The sequence below is a fragment of the Geospiza fortis genome, unplaced genomic scaffold, assembly GCF_000277835.1.
Source record: "Geospiza fortis unplaced genomic scaffold, GeoFor_1.0 scaffold281, whole genome shotgun sequence".
NCBI lineage: Eukaryota > Metazoa > Chordata > Aves > Passeriformes > Thraupidae > Geospiza > Geospiza fortis.
This window is the reverse complement of record NW_005054340.1, coordinates 2,895,272-2,915,688: the sequence shown is the minus strand read 5'-3', so window position 1 is coordinate 2,915,688 and position 20,417 is coordinate 2,895,272. Positions and strand designations below refer to the sequence as shown.

The following is a 20,417-nucleotide window of genomic DNA, read 5'->3' as shown; positions in this document are numbered from 1 at the left end:
TGAATCTTCTGTATGTATTTAGATTTTTGTTCATGCTTTAAATAATTGTGATAGTGTAGAAAAGTCTTTAAGATGCATACATTCATTAAAAAAACAAGATTACTAAACCTAATAACTTATGCCTTGTTAGCTGAAGTTCCTTAAGCCTAAGAATTTTACACTTCCTGAAGCACACAGAAAAAAGAATTTTCTACTGGATGATATTTTTCTTTCTAAACAATTTAGGATTATCTATCTAATTTAAAAAATTAGAGTGTGCTAACATGAGCTGTCTCTTTTCTCTTTAAAGTGTACCTCAGCTTTCATCCAAAGTAGAGAGAAAGAGAAAAGGCTAGTAACACTCAGTTCCACTCTGTGCCTTGTAGTCTGCAACTATCCAATTTGTCTGTTACTTTAACAGAGAGTTTAAACTAAATTTAAATATTTGATTAGTCTTTTCTTTGGCAATCCTGATTTCAAGTAGGACAGAAAAGAGTTTCAGTGAGAATCCTGACTTGCTACTTAAAATACAGTGGGCTGTTGGCAGTCAGGTAAATCTCTGAATAGAAGTTGAAGATCCTACCTTTTGGTTTTTTTGTTAAAACTCGATTTGACTCTGTCTCATGTACCACAGCATTTATTTAGCATATTTTTCTAATATGTTCAATCAATCTTTTTTTGTTGTTGTTGTTAGCTCATTGCTTCACTGGCTGTGCCCTATATACGTTCTTTGCTGCACGTACCTTTAAAATTATCAGACAAAGTTTACTGAACCAAGTTTGAACTGTAGGTTCAGTCAATGACTATTTGTTTATAAATTAGCTAAAAGAAAGGGTACATGTATTTAAAGAACTGTGTTTCATAAGAAATAAACAATAGCTTTCCTAGATAGTGTTAATATTTACTGAGTGCATTCCTAACCTATAGTGCAACTCATGTATTTCACCACTCTCTATTAGGGACCTTGTTCATTTTTAAAAATCTCAGGCTGATTCACTTAAAACACAGAACAGGGACACTGTTACTGAGAGGGAAGGAATCAAACAGTACAAAATTACATCTTTTTGTATTGATAGCAGATAGATCATCCTCATGAGTCTGATATGCAGAGCTTGCATATATTGTTAGTAGGACAGACATTTATGAGACAGACATTTATGAGAATAAATGAGCTGGTAAGAAAATATAGCCAGTTAAGGAAATAGTAAGCTTCAGACAAATACAGCCAAACAACAAAAGGAAATTAAGTTTATTTCTTAAGCTACAGGGAAATCTAATGTAATACTTCAATTATTGCTAAAACCTTCACAGTTGTTTTTATATCAATTCTTAGATTTCCAAACTAAAAATTAGAAATATGTAATTTTTCAGCAGATGAATGCTCAGATTTTCCTGGAAGTCATGTTTGGAATTATCCTTGTGCTGACTCACAACCACACAGAATCACTAATCCAGGTTTTGTTTGCTTTCAGTTTTCAATCTTCAGCAGCTTTCTTTTAGAATTCCAAAAATCACTTGGTTATGCAGTCAATTCAGAAATATATCCATTTCTTCCCTCAGTTATATTTGCCTCTCTTGGGGTTTGATAATGCTTTGCTTTTTCTTTAGTTCTTGGTAAAATGGTAACAGAATGGTCACATTGGTGTAGTGACATTCACAGTAGTTTGAATATTTGTACTGTATGGGCAGAAAACATAGCTGTAGTTTGGCAAACTAATACTGATAAATTCATGTTGTGAGTCTTGCAAATGAACGTGATGAAAACTGCTGTTATTTTAAGTATCAGTAGTTTGTGAGCTTCTCAGCAGAACATAATTTTCAAAATGTTGATAATCTGTAATGCTCAATATTGGTGTTTTCCTTTTTTCAGAGAGATTGTTGATAATACAGGCAAAGAAAATGGTATTGATCTAATAATGAGTGATAGGACCTACCACTTAATTGCTGAATCTCCTGAGGATGCAAGGTATGAAAATCATCAGGCCTATCTTCTTTTGCTTTTCCTTTTTAACCTCTGTGCCATTCTGACTTTGGCTTGTCACTAATTTGTTTGAGCACTGTCACAAAATATTTAGGCTGTGTCAAACACATTGCATTTAAGGCTTGCTGAGGAGAAAACCTTGTGGCAGACAATTACTGGGAAGACTCAGATTGCCAATGAAAATTTGCCTAGAATTTGGCTGTTACCCATGTGTTACTAGCAACTTCTGAAATACAATTTGTCTGTAGAGAGGCAGACATTAGCCACTGATGCTTTCCTTGTGGATTACCCTGCTGTGTTTAGCTGCATTGATCAAATCAATATTTGAGACCCTGTAGTCTGTCTGAAATGAAGCATTTTGTTCTTAGGGGTGGGGTCTGTTTGTTTAAATAGAACCTAAAATTCTTTCAGATAGAAGTTGTAATGCAGTCACTGTATTTTAGAGCAAAAGCATATTCATGTAAGAGGAGTGTGTAAGAGAGTGCTTCTCTTTCTGCATATTTAAAAAGGGTCTTGCTTTTGTTGCTAAAGGATCCATATCTAACCATGGGGGAGGCAGGTGGGTGAGGAGCAAGTCTGACTTGTCTGATCAGTTGTAGAACATCTTTAAAAAAAAATCCCCATGCTACAGTTCATGCAAGATAATCATATGCTTGCCTAAAAAGTCAAGCATTTAAATAAAGTCAACTTAGTAATCAGAGCTTATTACCCATTGCCTTGCTGCCCCAAGGCCAGAATACAGCATGCCTTTGTCAACATCGCTTGAGCTACTTTGCTCAGAAGCCTCAAAATGTCTTTTGTATTCTGTTCTTTGCAAAGGTGGAATGCCTTCCTATATCACAGGACCCTGAGTACAGGTGTAGATGTAGCAACGCAAAATCCATCCTCATTTTTTTAGGTATCCCTAAAGTTATCCTTGAAATAACTTAGGAGCTTTCTAGCAGTTACTGTTAAGATTCTTGTGGGATGTAAGCATATTTTAAAATGAAGGCTTAGCAAAAGTCTCTTCTACCAGACTTGTGTAGGTGCCCTAGGGACCAGTAAGCAATTATCAGCACGCAGACTTGTCTGTTGCCATGCATCTCCTTCATTTCTTTCTTAAAGATGGAGGAGGAGACACTATACACCCTTGTTGTGTATAGTAAGAATCACAAACCATCCAGATTAAATTACCTTTTGCCAGTGTATTTCCTGTTTCTTTTTTCTCACTCATCTCAGAAGACTTATTGAGGAAGATGTGTGAGGATTTTCAGACAGGCTTAAGTCAAAGCCTTGTTAACAAAGCATTGTGAAAAGTGAAGTATGAATCATTGGTCTGTGTTTGGTCCACATCTGCTATTGAAAAAATATTTTGTACCTGGGCTAGATCAGGATCTGAGGTTGATTTTTGTTCAAATTAAGGGAAAAACCAAGAAAAACATCCTCTTCCTGCCAGAAGAGGAGTTACTATTATTGAAGAAGTAATGCTTCAGCAGGCAGCTATTGCTGAGGGTTTGTTCCTTTCAAATCCCTATCCTTTTTCCTTATTTCTGTGTTCTGGGACTCAGCCGAAAAACAAAGGAGGTCCTGAGAGGGAAAAAAGCAAAAATAAAGTCTGCCTTTGTTTTTTGCAAAGTGCCATGATTCATTTCATTTTTATTGTTTACACAAAGATTAAATGAAATCAGGAAAACTCTGAATTGTTCTTTAAAATTCATACATAAATTATCACTAGATGTGCAGACAGTGCTATGAAGTCTTTTTTTTTTTTAATTGAAATAGAAGGTTCACTTTAAATACATTTGCAATTCCTGAGCCCAGAAAGGAAAGATGAATTTAATTTTTGGGAATCTTTTGGTTGGTGAGGCTTAGTTTTCTTCAGTTTCTTTACTTCAGCTGGTGGTTCCTCCTCTCTAGATGACAGCTTCTCTCCTTTTTTTGTGGCATTGCCTTACAAACAGCAAAGCGTTAAGTACAACCTCTCTGTGGGTGTCTCTGAGTCTTAAAAAAAGAATCAGAACTAAATATGTTCTCATCTGCTTTATGGTCTGAGACTCTCAATCTTCATTTTTCTTCATTGCTTGCACTGTTTCTAATAAAAGCGTGAGCTGATAAAAAGAATTTAGGATATGGCAGTGATGGTACTGTTTGACAGCCTACACAGTTTTTCTCAAGCTATTTTAGCAGTTCAGTTTCCAGAAATCTACATTTTGGGGGAACAGTTGGCTTCTGAATGCTGGAGTTAAGGAGGCAGCTCTTCAGTGTCCTAGGCAAAAATTCTGTGACTAAAAGCAATTGCAAAGATAACTTCATATTTAAGTCCAGTAGTTTTGCAGTAGGTTGAGTTTTTCCTCAACCCCGTGGTGGCAGAGGAGCCTCTGCAGGAAAGTGAGGAGTCTGTTTAAAGGCTGGGCTTTTGATCCCTTTGAAAACTTGGCCCCAGGTGGTTTTCATTAGAATGGCAAATTCATATCTCAAAGAATGGCATTAACAGGAACCTGTTAAACAGGCCAAGCTCTGCCCTTAGATTTCAGTGGGATTCCTTAGAGCAGTTGAGCTTTATCATATACAAGTGCCAGAAGGATAGAGGTTTCCCAGAAGTCAAAGGTGTGGTTGGAATTAAATCTATTTGCAATTGCTGTTCAGGACTAGGGGCTGAAGCACTGGAAACCTTTCTGCCACTTTTCCTGTTGTGGATATGTACAGTGCCACCAGAGTGACACAAATTTGGTCATCCTTCCAGCAGCTGGATTTTTCAGTGCTCCATAGAGAACAAAAACTGTAGAGGTATTTGCTTGGGGGTTTTATCCTTTTTTCCCTCTCAGTTGTGCTTCTACAGAGAACTCAATGGACTTGGGTGTTCTTGGAAGAATTATCACTGTCAGGCATTACTACCAGTCATGCTATCAGTGCAGCACAATTTATAATCTGAAGGCTGGGATTCACATTAAAGGCTTTGTGTGTAGCTAGGAATGTATTTTATTCCAGATGAAATGTGGAATGTGTTACAAAGACTCTCCAAGCCCTCAGATGTTTCAGTGTGCTTACAGCAGTTTTTCAGAGATGTCACTTAGTGTACAAGGTACTTTTTGTCAGGAAGAAGGGTATGACACAAGCTTGAATGGGAGATCTGGAGTGGCTTGCTTGCACCGTGTTACTTGAACTGACATAAAGTCTTGCTGCTTTTATGCCTGTTGACAAAAGGAATCTTAAGCAACTTCCAAAACCTGCAGAACCTGCTACATCTCTGCAGAACAAAGGTGACAGAAGGCTTGTGCAGAGGCAAAATTTTACTTACACTGCTGCCTTTCTCTCCCCAGCCAGTGGTTCAGTGTACTGAGTCAAGTCCATGCGTCCACAGAGCAGGAGATCCGGGAGATGCATGATGAGCAGGCAAATCCACAGAATGCTGTGGTAAGTCTAAATCTGAAGAACTTTTCAAACCAAATATTTTTAGAAAACAGGGCCACTGTGGTGGCCACAGCCTCTGAGAGTCACAACCTACTTAGTTTAAATGTGGTGGTAGCTGTGACACTGGCTAGAGCTCCCGTGTCTTTGGTCCTGTGGCTGTACAAGGGATTCTGATTCCTCTCCCATCATTCACCTTGATGAAAAATGACTGTTTATTTTGGGGGTGGTTTTTCTGGTCCACTTCCTTATCACGTCACAGTGTATGCTTGATTTTGAAATTTTGCAAAGATTTTGTTAGTGAGTAAATTAAAAACCCAAGAGTTAAAAATTCAAGATTTCTCTGATTCTGCATTTATCATTCTGTACAATATATATTGGTGATTAACAGAATACATCTGGAACCTAATATCAAGCAAAGGAAAACAAAAACTTCTGCTTAATGGCTTTAGAAGTCTGTTTTGAGAGGATACCATTTCTATTGGGATGGCAGTTTTCAGTGAAAAATTCGAGCATGTTTGGAAGCATAGAAAAGAGCAGGTTTTGAGCTGCCTCCATCTGAACTACAAATAATCTTTTACTGGATCTATTCACCCAAGTCTCTTAGTTTTCCCCTCAGCAGTTTTAATGGTTAAGAGAAACTGATGCTCTAACCTGCAGTTCATTTTGCTTGATCAAAGCTGCTGCTTCTTTCTCCTGTCTGTCAGAAGAGTACTGTGAGTAATGTAACAGTGAATGTCTTCCTCATTTTCTGGTTGGATGTTTGTTTATAGGGTACACTCGATGTAGGACTAATTGATTCTGTCTGTGCTGCTGACAATCCAGATAGGTAAGTGAAAACCATGCCTGGTGACTTTCTTTTTCTCCTGTCTCTAGCTAAAATCAGACACTTTATGCTTTCATCTATATTCTACTGGCCAACCATGTATTAAAATTATTCATTATTGCCTCCCTTTTCATAGCACTAAACTCCACATGTTAAAACATGCAGTAGGAATGATGGTGCATTTTGGGGGGGCTTCAATAATTTCCATGACACTGCTTCATACCTGAAGTCTTCAGCTCCTAAAGTGATCCAAAACTGGAAGATTACATATTTCTTTCATTTATACAAGTAATGCTCCTGAAAAAAAAGAACAGCTGATTTTTGAGTTCCTTAGTAATGTAGTAGGCAGAAAATTTAATTTTAATGTTTTTTCTGTCGTGCTTCTGCTTCATGAATGTTGTATTCTCAGGAATGAAAACTATTTCCCCAGAATAAAAATGTCTTATAACAAAGAAGTCAGTACAGCATAAAAAACAACAAAAATATTGGGTTATTTTTAGTTCTTGAACTACTAATGGTGTTAAGGGAAATAAAAAGTAATCTGGGTTCAGACTACAACTGATTTATAAGGTTACTGGATGTGTGTTGTTATTTGAACTGCAGGAGCTCACTCCAGTTTCTCCTCATTGTGTACATGTGTAAAACAGCTGGTTTTAAATTAGTTCTTTGTCCTTGGCTTGTCAAAACATTGATACCAGAAGTAACAGTGAATTTACAAGCCCAGGTTTCCTAAACCATGCAACACAAACGTCCAGAGCTTTCACAATTTTAAATTAGCATTTCTCCTGCATTAAGTTAATACAATAAGTTAAGCATTTCTCTTCTAAGCATTTTTCACATGGATTTTTTAGTCTTGTGGGGGAGTTTTATGTTACATTTTGGGGGTTGGCTCCAGATGAGAAAAATTAATGCTAAAGCGTTAAAGCAAGTGTTGTAGACAGAGAAACCTGCCTGTCTGATCCATCAGCACACTTCTCTTGGACTAGTTCTTCATGCTTCAGTGAATCCTGGTGTAGGATTGGGTAAAAGCCAGACTCTCATTAAAAATAGATCGTATTCTCTGTAAATTGGGTTGCACTGCATTAAAGAATAGATGTTCACATGCTGCTTTACTATAGACCTTTGTATATTGTAGTTTGTTTTAGCTAATGTAGCTACTGAAGCAGACACTAAATAGATCTGACCCTGAAACAATTCTGATTCACATGCAAACTGATTAAAGTTTGGAAGTTTTTCTCACCACAGATTTAATTTGAGATATGACAAGTTGCAATTTAATGTAAGCTTTCCCATCATTCATAGCCCTTGCATTTTGGTGTGAATGTAACATAACTGAGTCCTTTCAAATGCTTAATATTTTTCTTTAGCTGATAACTAAATAATGCATTAGAGGTGGACAGTATTTTTCTGGGTAGAAAATGCAAAAGATTAACAGTTTTTATGGTTATGGGGGGTGAGATAAACAGTATGTATGCTGATTATAAAGGCTGTTTCAATTCTCATTTATTTTCATAGACCCAATTCATTTGTGATCATCACTGCTAATCGTGTTCTTCACTGTAATGCTGACACTCCTGAAGAGATGCATCACTGGATAACCCTGCTCCAGAGGTCAAAGGGGGACACTAGAGTGGAGGGACAAGAATTCATTGTGAGGGGTAAGAACTGAGTGGGACAGTAAATAACATCTGTTATGCTTTGAAGAGATTGTCCCCACAAGACAATGTGGGCAGTATGCCAACATGATTAGCGTTGCAGCCTCATCTTCCTGTGGTGGACTTTACTCACAAATTAATACAGCTGAAATTATATTCTTGCTGTGCCATGTAAGAAAAACACTGCAATGGTGACAAAGGTGTTTTTGTAAGTTGGCAAGATAATTCTTCCAGTGAAACATCAAAATGGAAAAGGTTTTCATATTAATTTTATCTTTACTTTTCATTGTTTGAGAATTTTACTCAATGTTGTTTCATATGTGAGCTTATCAATTCACACAATGTTTTTGTTGTTGTTGAAAGTATACAACTTACTTTTAGCAACCTACTTTTGTCCAACTCTGTTCAAGAAAACAAAGTGTGATTCAAATTGTGTCCTTAACAGGGTGGCTACACAAGGAAGTAAAGAACAACCCAAAGATGTCCTCGTTAAAACTAAAGAAGCGTTGGTTTGTTTTGACACACAATTCTTTGGACTACTACAAGAGTTCAGAGAAAAATGCTTTGAAATTGGGTACACTGGTCCTGAACAGCCTCTGCTCAGTGGTCCCACCTGATGAAAAAATCTTCAAAGAGACAGGTAATTGTTTGCTCTTGTTCAGGTATGCCTTCTGTCCTTCTACTTAGTAATGCAAGAAACAATGCATAAGAATATTTTCAATGGATTATTATGGGTGCAGTTCCATGAACAAATCCAGTTCCCAAGTCACTGAGGTGTTCTACAGGGAATTACTAGGTGAAAAACAAAGGTAATATATAGAGGAGTAAAATTTGTTCTCACCAGCATTCAAATTATCACAGACTGGCACTGCAGCTGAGTTAGTCTGAACACTTATGCTTACACATCAAAGACCTGGGGAAAGACATGGGTAGCACTCTCCTCATACATTATTTTATGTGCTGAGGAACCATTGGAGCAGGTATAGGGAGATGCAGAGTAAAAGTCCAGTTTGTGGTATCCTACATACTACACTTGAGTCAGCTCCACTGTGCACTTTCAGAACTGGTTTTCAGCTCAGAAGCGTCTGTTTGCAAATGAGAAGTGACTGTTGACAGTCCTGTATTATCTCATTGGGGTCACTGGCACTTCAAAGAGGCTTTCACTAGTGAAAGATGAAACACATTTCCTTTTACTGAATCTCTTTCATAAAAAGCCTATACAGTGATGCAGAGAGAGAATTCGAACTGAAATGCTCTCCCTGTCATAGTTTCCACTTCATTGGTGTAAAATTAAAGGCAGAAGAGGTAGTTTGTGCTTTATGCCTGTTTGTACGTGTGCCACGGACTATGAAAGACTCTCACATACAAAACAAGTCTGTCTCAGAGTTTCCTGTTACAGACAGGACTGGAGAAGAAGGGCCCACATGCTACAAGGACCTAAGAACATTCCACAGTATTAACAGTGTTGTCTTACAGTGATTTTTTACTAAGATTACTGGGTGAAACAGGGAGCTGCATGATGCATAGTTGTAGTCTGAGGCTACTCCTAGTCTTCTTTAAAGGAGAAAATCTCCTTTCATACCACAGTATTTGTATTACGATACTAATAACTCGCACACTTTTAGTTCCTGAAAGACTGCCAGCATGATCTGGGCTGCAGCACTGGGTGTCTGCTGGGCTGCAGCTTGTGTGATGAGCAGTTTTGCTGTTGTGCCAGGTTACTGGAATGTGACCGTGTATGGACGCAAGCACTGTTACCGTCTCCATACGAAATTGCTTAATGAGGCGACCCGCTGGTCAAGTGCCATCCAGAACGTGATTGACACAAAGGCACCCATTGATACTCCAACTCAGCAGCTCATTCAGGATATTAAGGTGGGCACAAGCAGGATGGCGTGGGGTGAGAAAGAATGGTTCCTTAAATCTTTGTTTTGGCTTTGCTGAATTGGGTAATAAAGCAGAAAATTACGTTTTAATTACACAGTGACATGGACTAAAATTGTGAAACCTGAATGTCTTCTCTGACCTGATAAAGGAATTTCTGTCTAAACAGTAGAAGAGCAAACTTTGAAGTTCAGCTTGGAGGGCAAAAGGGATACCTTTTTTCCATTAAAATAGTAACAAGTTTTACTGGTTTGTGTAACTTGACAGGCTACACCTGGCAGTAGAGCACATTGTTCAGGTTCATGAGTTAGCAGATGTGTTTGGCTCTGTCCACAGTGAGCAGCACACCATGATGCGGGCTAAACAGCTCTTCTGACTTTCTTTTTAACATTATGGTCCTTTTCTTTTGTTATGATAGCATGGGCTAAGCATCTCATGTCTCTGTATAATGAGAAAAACATTCAATTAATGCTTACCGTTTTACAATCAGTAAAACAGTGATTTTATTGTTTTACTGATTGTAAAACAGTGCATGCTCAGCCAGAGAATGTCCTTCTGGAGCTTTTTGCTAATGTGCATTTATGAGAGGATGAGGATTCTCACAAGAGACCAAAGAAATAGGCAAGAGGGGAGAACTGCTACTGACCTTTTCCCTTAGAGAATGTCACTTCTTCTCTCATGAAAAAGAGGTATTAAGTGCTCTGTTCCAATGTTATGAATGCTATTCTTCAGAGCAGGAGAAATATGTGGAATTCAGTACTGATAGAAGACAGTGGTCACGCATCTGTCAAACCTGGCCTAAGAAGAACAGTAAGAGTAGCATTTGAATGTGTAGAGTGGGTGCACCAGGTTTACAAAAGCACTTTGGACTATTTTGTTTGGTACCTTGCGCAGTTTCTAACTGACAGGCCAATTAGTTATGCTGAAGAAATGCTTTTAAATAAAACTTTAATACAGGTATCATATTTCCCATTATGAATTACTGGAATAAAAATGAATATAAAATGAAAACACACTTCAGAAATAGTTATGATACTTCATTTTGGTGTCCTGCAGCTCTGCTGTAGTTCGATTTTTTTACTGCACAGATAAAGCAAGCCTATCCAAGGCCTGAGGTTGGCAGGTACTGAGCATTCATAGCCTACAGCATGGCATGGCAGCCACAGCACCCACAACTGGATTTTGCACCAAATGGTGTTGGTAACACTGATTGCTCAGTTTTTTACAAGCAACGTAAGGGCACAAAGCATTGCATTATTCTTAAAGCTGGACCCCAAAACCTCTTTTTTTTCTTACCCCAATAGGAAAACTGCCTGAATGCTGATGTGGTTGAACAGATTTATAAGAGGAATCCCATTCTCCGTTACACTCATCATCCACTGCACTCACCATTACTGCCACTGCCATATGGGGACATCAATCTCAACTGTAAGTTTTCCAATAGAAACACTTTTTGTTATGAAAGACTAAACCAGAGGGTGGAATTTTTAAGTCTACAGTGAAGTAATGGTGGCAAAACACATGTTTATGATACAAATAGACAAGTTTCCCTGTTCTCTTTTGAGAATAACAGTTTGTTGCAGGGACACCACAAGCCCATGGCTCTATGCTAGCAGCGTTACAGAAGAGAAGGTTGCTATTACTTACAACAATACAGCTAAGAAGACTGAGTTTGAAAAGTCTTGCACTGAAATAAACAACTATACCAGATTCAATCAGTCCCTTGAATTGTATTCTCCTCCTAAAACTATTGTTGCTTCCTACCCCCTGCAGGAAGTTGCATCAGCCACAGCTTCCAATTAACAGGTGTATATTTTATAAGATGGGATAAGAAGCCTTATTTATGGGAAATAACATTTAGGAGTGTTTTAAAAAGTAATGCTTTGTTTAGTCCTGAAATGAGTGTAATCATCTCTGTTAATAGTCTCAATTCAAGTACTAATTTAGAAGTCTCTTTTGAATGAAGGGTTCAGAGCTATTCATGACTGTGAACTAGGTGTCCTTAAAAAGGATTTGGTTATCTTAGTTTGCAACTGCATATTAAACAAGATATTACTCAGACCAGAAGTTTCATCCTTGGGAGGAGGCTGGGAGGTTAATATGGAGTGTGATATGGCACTTCAGCAGTGTGACTCGCTCTGAAAGAAAAGCTCTCTCTCACAAAAAAACAATCAATCAGGATACACCTTTTCAGTTATTAAATTTGGAACAAATCTCAATAGCGAATAAGCTCATAAAATGAGTTTGCATCATACATTTAAAGTGGAAAATACAGATTCTAATATCCTGCATAACAAGGTCACAGAGCAACATTAAGCAATTTCCACATTAAGCCTGGGTCCTTTTCCTTTCATATCTCATCTAAGCACATTTCTCCCAATATTTCTTTTGTAGTACTGAAAGACAAAGGCTACACAACTCTGCAGGATGAAGCCATCAAGATATTTAATTCTTTACAGCAGCTGGAGTCTATGTCTGATCCCATCCCTATAATCCAAGGTATCCTGCAAACAGGGCATGATTTGCGACCTCTCCGAGATGAGCTCTACTGTCAGCTCATCAAGCAAACCAATAAAGTGCCTAACCCTGGGAGCGTGGGGAACCTGTACAGCTGGCAAATACTCACCTGCATGAGTTGCACATTTCTGCCCAGTCGCAGCATTCTCAAATATCTCAAGTTTCATCTCAAAAGGTGAGAACCTTTGATCTACTAAAGCACCACAACTTTTAACAGTGTCTAGATATCTAGAAGTGAGACTTGAAGATGTATTCACTTAGCAAACTGGCTATGCCAAACAGTGAATCTAAAAACAAAATGTTACAGGAAAAGTGTGTGTGAGTTGGTCTGGATGGAATTACACACATTTGAAGAATCAAGCAAGATGCCACAAAGTTGAATGCACAGTTTGTTAATGTTGGCAAAAGGGGCGCCTCCTATAACTATATAAGCTTAAATGACTTTCAGCTCATATCCCCAGGTCCCATTCTCACCTGTCCAAACCAACCTGTTAAAAATTCTTCATCCCACTTACCTTAATTTTATTGTGCACATAAAAGAACAGAATCATATTTAAAGATATATTTGAGGTACAAACCTATGATTGCAAATCTGATTTTAAAATATTAGTGAACATTAAATAATAATAAACCATTGTTGTCAGTTCAGCATTAACCAGAATGTGGAGTTCCTCTTGCTGTGATGCAATGGAAGAATGCAGAGTGTGTTGTTAGGAAAGTTAGTCCACCAACAAACTCAATAATTTAAAAGCCTTGTCTGTACTTGGAGCATGTCAATTAAACAGTGTAGTGGATACAGAAATAATCTCAGGGGAAAAAATTCTCAAATAAGCAAACTTAGCAGCTAGCAGCTTAAAGTAATAAGCTTTGTCTCACAGGGTTCGTGACCAGTTTCCAGGCACCGAAATGGAGAAATATGCACTTTTCACTTACGAATCTCTGAAGAAAACCAAATGCAGAGAGTTTGTGCCGTCGCGAGATGAAATAGAAGCACTGATTGGCAGGCAGGAGATGACATCCACAGTTTATTGCCATGGTGGGGGCTCCTGTAAGATTACAATCAACTCACACACTACAGCTGGAGAGGTGAGGATTGGTGACAGAATGTCTTTGTAAAAAAATCAGCATGTCCCTTGCCAGTCCCAGGCATCTGTAGTGTTACACTTTGGAAGCTCTGGGATTTTCTCTGCCAGTCTCTCCTTTCTGGAAAGGAAAGGCTTACAGTGCTGTCCCTCCAGGACAGCTGTCCCTCCCCACGCTATGTTCTGGAGAAATCCCTGCTATAAAAACTGTCTTTGTGCTGCAGAGGCTTACCCAACTGTAATTCCTTCTTACAGGAGGAATTACAGGAAACACTAAGCAATTAGGCAGAAAGCCTAATTATTGGAGAAACTTTAGTAGACATTGGTGGGTATGAGAGCCAAGCTGCTTCCTAAAACTGGAAGACTCTTTCTGAGTTGGTGCAATAGCAGGGGTTATATCTGGCTAGGAGATAGCACATACATATTCTGAAAGAATAAAGATGACAGTGGAATTTGACAACAATTAATAATGCTGATTAGGACAAGCTAATAACGTTTTTAGCCTAATGTAAAACCTAGCTCTAATTGTTTTCAAAGTATCTGTCTTATTCTGTGGTACTGTTTTTCCACGCTATGGTTTTTTCATGTGCTGTTTTTCCATTAGGTGGTTGAAAAGTTAATTCGTGGCTTGGCCATGGAGGATAGCAGAAATATGTTTGCTTTGTTCGAATACAATGGAACTACTGATAAAGCAATTGAAAGCAGAACCATTGTAGCTGATGTCTTGGCAAAGTTTGAAAAGTGAGTGTACCTCTCCTTCTCTCTTCACTCTAATAAGTAGCAATTAAATAAATTTCCAATGTCAGTAATGCTGAATTTTCTCTTTGACTTGCTTGTTTGTGATGATACAGCTGAATTACACACGTGGCCATTTCTTGAAAAAAAGGATCTCTTTTTTAGTTTCCTTAAAAGACTTAATAGCCACTTGTGTTGGTTTTCCTCTGTCCTGACACCAGTAGAGTAATATTTCTCATCACTATTTCCGCATTTTCTTCTCCACTACTACAAATTTTTTCCACTGTTACTGGCAACGTGACTTTGAGAACTGAGCTCCAGGCAGTCACTGCCATTCTAACTGTTAGCTAACTTCACGTGGAAGTCACCACAGTACAGCTCACAACATTTCTCTTACCGGTAAAATTGAAACCACCTATAGAACTGTAGTAAGAAAATGTAATACAAGTCTAAATACCTGTTTGTCATCCTTTCTATGCATGGCAATCGGCCCCCGTTATCCACATAAAAACAGGGGGAAAGGAGTATTTTAAGTGTTATGCAGTTCTATAACAGGACTTAATAATGTCACTTTTATTAACAGCTGACTTATCTAAAAGTCAATATTTATTAAGAGAATAGAAACCTTTGACTTGAGAACTGAGCCAGCATTTGTCCTTGATTTTGCTGTAGGCTCTAAATGCACAGACACACATAAAGCAAAGTTCAACTGATGCCTTGCTTAGATTCCACAGGTGGCAATTTAGAAAAGAGTTTGATTTCACACATCTGATCTCTCTCCCTCTTCACACAATGATGCAGGCTTGCTGCCACTGCTGAAGCTGGGGACATGCACTGGAAGTTCTACTTCAAGCTCTACTGCTTCCTGGACACAGAAAATGTCCCAAAAGATAGCGTGGAATTTGCCTTTATGTTTGAGCAGGTAAAGAACAAAGATTCTGTTTTGAGGCACTTTAAAGAGGGGGGGAAAAATGGTTCTAGGCAGCAAAGAGAGTGTTATTATTTTGCTTCTCTTCAACTGAATGCACTACTACTCAAGCATCAAGAGCAAAGGAAGCAGTTCAGTAGTCAAAATATGCCTATCCTGACATAAGTGAAGCACATATGATTTTTCTAGTGTTATGTTTCTTCTGCATTATTTGTCAGTTGCTTTCTGTATTATGGTAGAAAAGTGAATAACTGGATCTAAGCTGCATAAAAAAGAATAATACTTGCTTTTAACTTTCCTCTTCTTAAACTATTTTCTGAAGAAATTGTAAGAAATAAAAGGGCAAAAAGTGTGACTGGCAACAAATTAATAAATAAGAGATTCCTGCTTGCAACTGTACTAATTGAACTAATTGAGCAATAGCCTTTTATCTTGTCAAAAATGGATCATTTCATAGGTACTACAGTATAATAGTCCAGTCTCAGCAGTAAGACAGCTATGATGAACAGAAATCCACTCTGTGAACATGCTGAGCCCAGAAGGAGGCTACACTGCAAAACATAAGTTAAATTGATTTCTAATTAAAATTAAATGCATCAGCAGATGGATTTCTATTATATCAATCCCTGTAGTTACTCAGAAACTCACTGATGGCTTTTATATTTGTTGATTGATCTTCTCCTGTTCTACTGTATTGCAAATGATTAATAATTCTTCCAGTAGTCAGCTTCTTTCAGTGGACACTAGACACAGATAAACATTTCTGTATAGGGTTAAGATTTCTGGCTCTTTGCTACACCAGGACACTGACATTCTGTTGGTGAGCAAGACTGATGTGATCAAGACCGGACATACCTCAATTTTCATACATATGAAGGCTTTTCCCCTTCTACATCTTCCCTGTAATAGAGTATTTCTTCCTTGTTCAGTTTAAGACACCATATTACACCACAAGTCTACCAAAAGTCTCCTTCCACAGCCTGGTAGCTCAGTCCAGAACTATTTATTGTTGGCTGAAGGATCTGGGCAATAGGTTGCCCTGGTTGGACTTAGAAACATGGCCATTCTGTCTGTCTGTTGTTGCCTCTAGAGGAGTCATCTGGTGCCTCTGTTTGGGATGAAGTTCAAACAGCAAGAGGAAAATCTCTGAGAACTCTGCATCCAATCTGCTATGTTACATTATGGGCTTAAGAGGCAGATTCAGGCAGTTTTCTGTATGAACAGCTAATACAAGCACATTTGCTGAAGCAGATTGTTTTCATGTGGCATTCTGTGCTGACTAGTGTTTAGCCAAATACTTTATGTCGTGCCAAAACCAGTAGTATTTGTTATAAAGCATGACATTCAATCCCTACCAGCAATATTACAGCAATACCTTGCAGAGGTAACATTACATTCTAACATCAATTCTGTTCTATTTTTTCTAATTATCTGCTTTTGACAGTCATCAACTTTTTTCAGACAATTATGAAAATTCCCTTTTGTCATCAGTTTTAACTCTGCAGTCTCCATTATTTTAAAGTCTGAATCCTTTAATGATCATAAGGCACTGAAGAAAATCTTTTAGTTCTTCCTCATTAAAATGCTGTCCTTCCATTTCTAAAAGACAGCTCTTTCTTCTGCATGTGTACAAGCTGAGGTAAACCATTTTGCTTGTTTAAAGGCACATTTTGTACACCTAAACAAACTAGCTGTTACTTAGCTGTGAATTAGTTGTGTGTTTACTAAGCTTGCAATTCCTGAATCTCCAGACACGATGGGTGTTTGTTTCCTCTACTACTGTCATATGAAAGAAAACACCTGGCTGCTGCACATTTTCACAAGTTTGAATGAGTGTGCAGAGAGCTGGGATTTTGAAAGAGTCTTCTTGGTTCAGAATCTCATCCTTGATGCTAGAGAGCACTGTAATATGTAGATGTTGTACTAACTTGATTTGGGATCCATTGAAGATGTATTGTTTCCCCTCAGTAAAATTCCGAAGCTGTCCCAAAGCTTGGCTTCTTTGGCTGGAAACATCAGTTTTCAGAGCCAGATTATTGATAGCAGTAAACAAAACTGGAGACCCATTTCTTCCTAATGCCTTTGAACATAGAGGGCTTCTCCTCAAGCAGATGTTTAGATCCTGTTTTCTCCCCTTTACATTTTATTTTCCTTTTTCATAGTTCAGTAACTCTTAGATATGGGAGTTCACTAAAAGCTGTCCTAGTAAAAGTAATTCCATTTAGCAGGTTCCTCAGTTGCCTTGCGGTTCTTCTGGTAAACCCAAGCTTATCCAGTTTAAATTTACCAAGACATTTACCCCATTTGATTTATTTAATGGATCATTTATTTCAGGTCCTGGGTTGCCCTGGGAGTAAATCTACTCCCCTTGTTTCTCATATTTCTTTCAAAGGCTGCTTTATAAAAAGCTACCTTTTTTCCCCCTTGATAGGCTCATGAAGCAGTGATTAAAGGACATTACCCTGCTCCTGAGGAAACCCTCCAGGTCCTGGCAGCTTTGCGTCTTCAGTACCTTCAGGGAGATTACACTGTGCACACCACCGTACCAGAGCTGGAGGAAGTGTATCCCTTGCAGAAGCTGAAGTCTAGGATTACACAGTCGACCAAAACATTTACTGCACCAGAGAAGGCAGAGAAGAAACGAGCCAGCTTTCTTGAAGGAACACTGCGGAGGAGTTTCCGAAGTGGCTCTGTCAGCAAACAGAAGGTTGAGGAGGATCAGATGTTAGACATGTGGGTCAAAGAGGAAATCTCAGCTTCCAGGACTAGTATTATTGACAAATGGAAAAAACTCCAGAGGATGAATCAGGAGCAGGCCATGGCAAAGTACATGGCTTTGATTAAGGAATGGCCTGGCTATGGTTCAACACTCTTTGACGTAGAGGTAAGACCATATGAACATTCAAACTGCAATTTACACTGTATAGGTGATGATTTCATTCCGGAGCAGTGAAACCATAAATACAGTATCACAATGCTCAGACAGCTGATGTAATAAACTTTGAGCTATTAAAAGCCTACTCCCATTAGCAAGTACTGTAGCTATTTAAATCCACCAGTTAACTGTAAAATAGAGGGACAGAATGCTATTCTGACAGGTTGCAAACAAGAATAAGTATAAAAGGCTACATTTGAAGAGGGACAAGCAATATGCACTTTTAACAAATGGTTACAGACAAAAACATCAACAGTAAGTGTTGTGTGGCTCCCACTGTTTTCCTTGCTGTTAATTTACTTTTTTTTCTCTAGTGTAAAGAAGGGGGATTCCCACAGGAACTGTGGCTTGGAGTCAGTGCTGATGCAGTTTCTGTCTACAAGCGTGGGGAAGGAAGGCCTCTGGAGGTGTTCCAGTATGAACATATCTTGTCCTTTGGTGCTCCGCTTGCCAACACCTACAAGATCGTGGTGGATGAAAGAGAACTGCTTTTTGAAACTAGTGAGGTAAGAGCAAGGCAGTTTTGTTATTGGGCTCTTCCTGTCCTGAGAGCCAGGCCACTTAGTAATTCAAGTAATGGCTGCAAATGTTAGAGATTTGTTCAAGATCCTTGTAAAGCCAAAGGGAAGACAGAATGACACAAAGAGAAGTGCTGAATGTTTTTGTTCAGCTGCAAAAGGGTTTAGTTGAAAGCTTGACAGTTTTATATTGTTAGTGTCCAAAGAAATGCATTCATATACTGTTACCTCACTGAGAACTGTGCTCTTCATGCTCTTGGCAGGTGGTTGACATTGCAAAGCTGATGAAAGCTTACATCAGTATGATCGTGAAGAAACGCTACAGCACCTCTCGATCCGTGAGCAGTCATGGAAGTCAGGGCAGCTCCAGGTGAAAACAAAACCAGTTTTACTGCACCCTGAATAGAATACATCACTCCTTGGCCTCAGAACGACCTGGGGACATCGATCACCTGTGTTGACAAGCTAACCAAGAACCGGAATTTCGGTGGAAAATATCTTCAAACAATGTTTTAGAAAGACCACAGGGGCGCAGGGGAAAATCAGCTGAAATAGTCACATACCTAGAACTGCTGGCTCATTCAAAACTTTCCAAAGCATTATTACCTTCAGTTGATGTAACAATGCCTTAAGACTCAATCCACTGCAATACAAGCAGTAATAAGTGCCTTACAATATTAAGCCTAACTTGTATTGACCTAAAATCGCTGATAAAAGTCAAGAGGGTTTCCTTTGTCCTTTCAGAACACTGAAAACAAAGTTATACTCATCCATTCTGCACTAATCTACTGGCCTGTATACAGGTGGGAAGGGGGAGGGAAGAAGAGCAAGGTATATTTTTTTGGAGTGCTGCTGGCAGCTTTCCTGATGGATGCCAACACTTTGTTTCCCCTTGCTTCCATGGATGTGCACATTGTGCATGCATATTAGAGCTGTCAGTAAAATTTGACAAATTTTTTTCTGTATTTCACAAGTCTTTTGAAGCAAAGGGAATAAGTATGTGCAATGGTGTAAACAGTCTTTCTGTACATTTTAATAGTTCAGAGTTATAGTTGTTACAATTGTATGGTTACTTTTTAAGCAGTTTTATTAACAAGTAAATTCCAGAATTTTCATACACTGATTTTACTTTTGCAAATATGTATTACCATATAAGTAGCAGAAGTCTGCATTCTGTATCTGCTGTATGATAAAGAGAGATGTAGCTGAGAATATTTATAGACTACCCTAATATGGAAATACAGTTATCAGTTCAGTTCTCCATAATGTCAGCTTAAGTTTTTAATATTAATTTTTTCTTTGAAAGACATCATGTTTTTTACTTCTGGCTGGACTCCTCAACCCAGACTGACTGCCAAAGGCCAGAGCCCTTCAGAGTTGACTAGAGAAGGCAACGTTATACAATGCAACTGCTTTAATATTTTAATATTTTACCTAGTTGCCTGATGAAGGTTCTTGACAGTACCCTGTAAATAAATTGGGGAATATCAGCTAATAATAATTTGATTTTGAACCTTTATTTTTGTACAGAAATACTGTAATATAAGGCAAAACTTTGTTCAAAGGTATCTTTTTGTCCACAGGTTAAAAAAAAAAAAAAGAAAAATAGAGACCTGAAAAACCTTACTGTTGTTAAAAACCTCAGCCTTTAAGGAATTATGCCTACTTACTGGGAAAAAAAAAGTCCAGCAATAAAGAAAATATATGTAATGTGCTCTGTTTCTATTTCCTACTGAGTCAGACTTGCAACAAAACTTTCATTTCCTGTCTTCTCAGGAGGGAAGCCTACTGCACATGTGTGTGTGTGTGCTTTTGCTTGGAAAGGTGCACGTGCTGTGTGTTGTTCTGGGGCAGGTGCCCTTGTCCATGCAATGTGTCTTTCCACAACATGGAGGGAAGGGCTGCTGAGTAATTCCATGGCACAGTGAATGTGCAAGTGAATCTTTTGCTACTTATGTAGCCCTGATGAAAGATGGTTTGTTTCATTAGC

General features: G+C 38.4%; 1 protein-coding gene across 1 annotated transcript in view; it reads left to right on the top strand.

Moving 5' to 3' along the window:
• Positions 1–20,137, top strand: part of MYO10 (myosin X) — a gene marked incomplete at its 5' end in the record, with an annotated part of 126,993 nt that extends 106,856 nt beyond the window's left edge. The window contains 14 exon segments of the mRNA XM_031058256.1: positions 1,850–1,945; positions 5,260–5,353; positions 6,121–6,176; positions 7,689–7,831; positions 8,274–8,468; positions 9,546–9,703; positions 11,017–11,140; positions 12,107–12,404; positions 13,108–13,315; positions 13,916–14,052; positions 14,848–14,968; positions 17,406–17,858; positions 18,224–18,415; positions 18,691–20,137. Of these exon segments, the coding sequence (XP_030914116.1) occupies positions 1,850–1,945; positions 5,260–5,353; positions 6,121–6,176; positions 7,689–7,831; positions 8,274–8,468; positions 9,546–9,703; positions 11,017–11,140; positions 12,107–12,404; positions 13,108–13,315; positions 13,916–14,052; positions 14,848–14,968; positions 17,406–17,858; positions 18,224–18,415; positions 18,691–18,801 (2,386 nt within the window).
• Between the last annotated feature and the right edge of the window lie 280 nt (positions 20,138–20,417).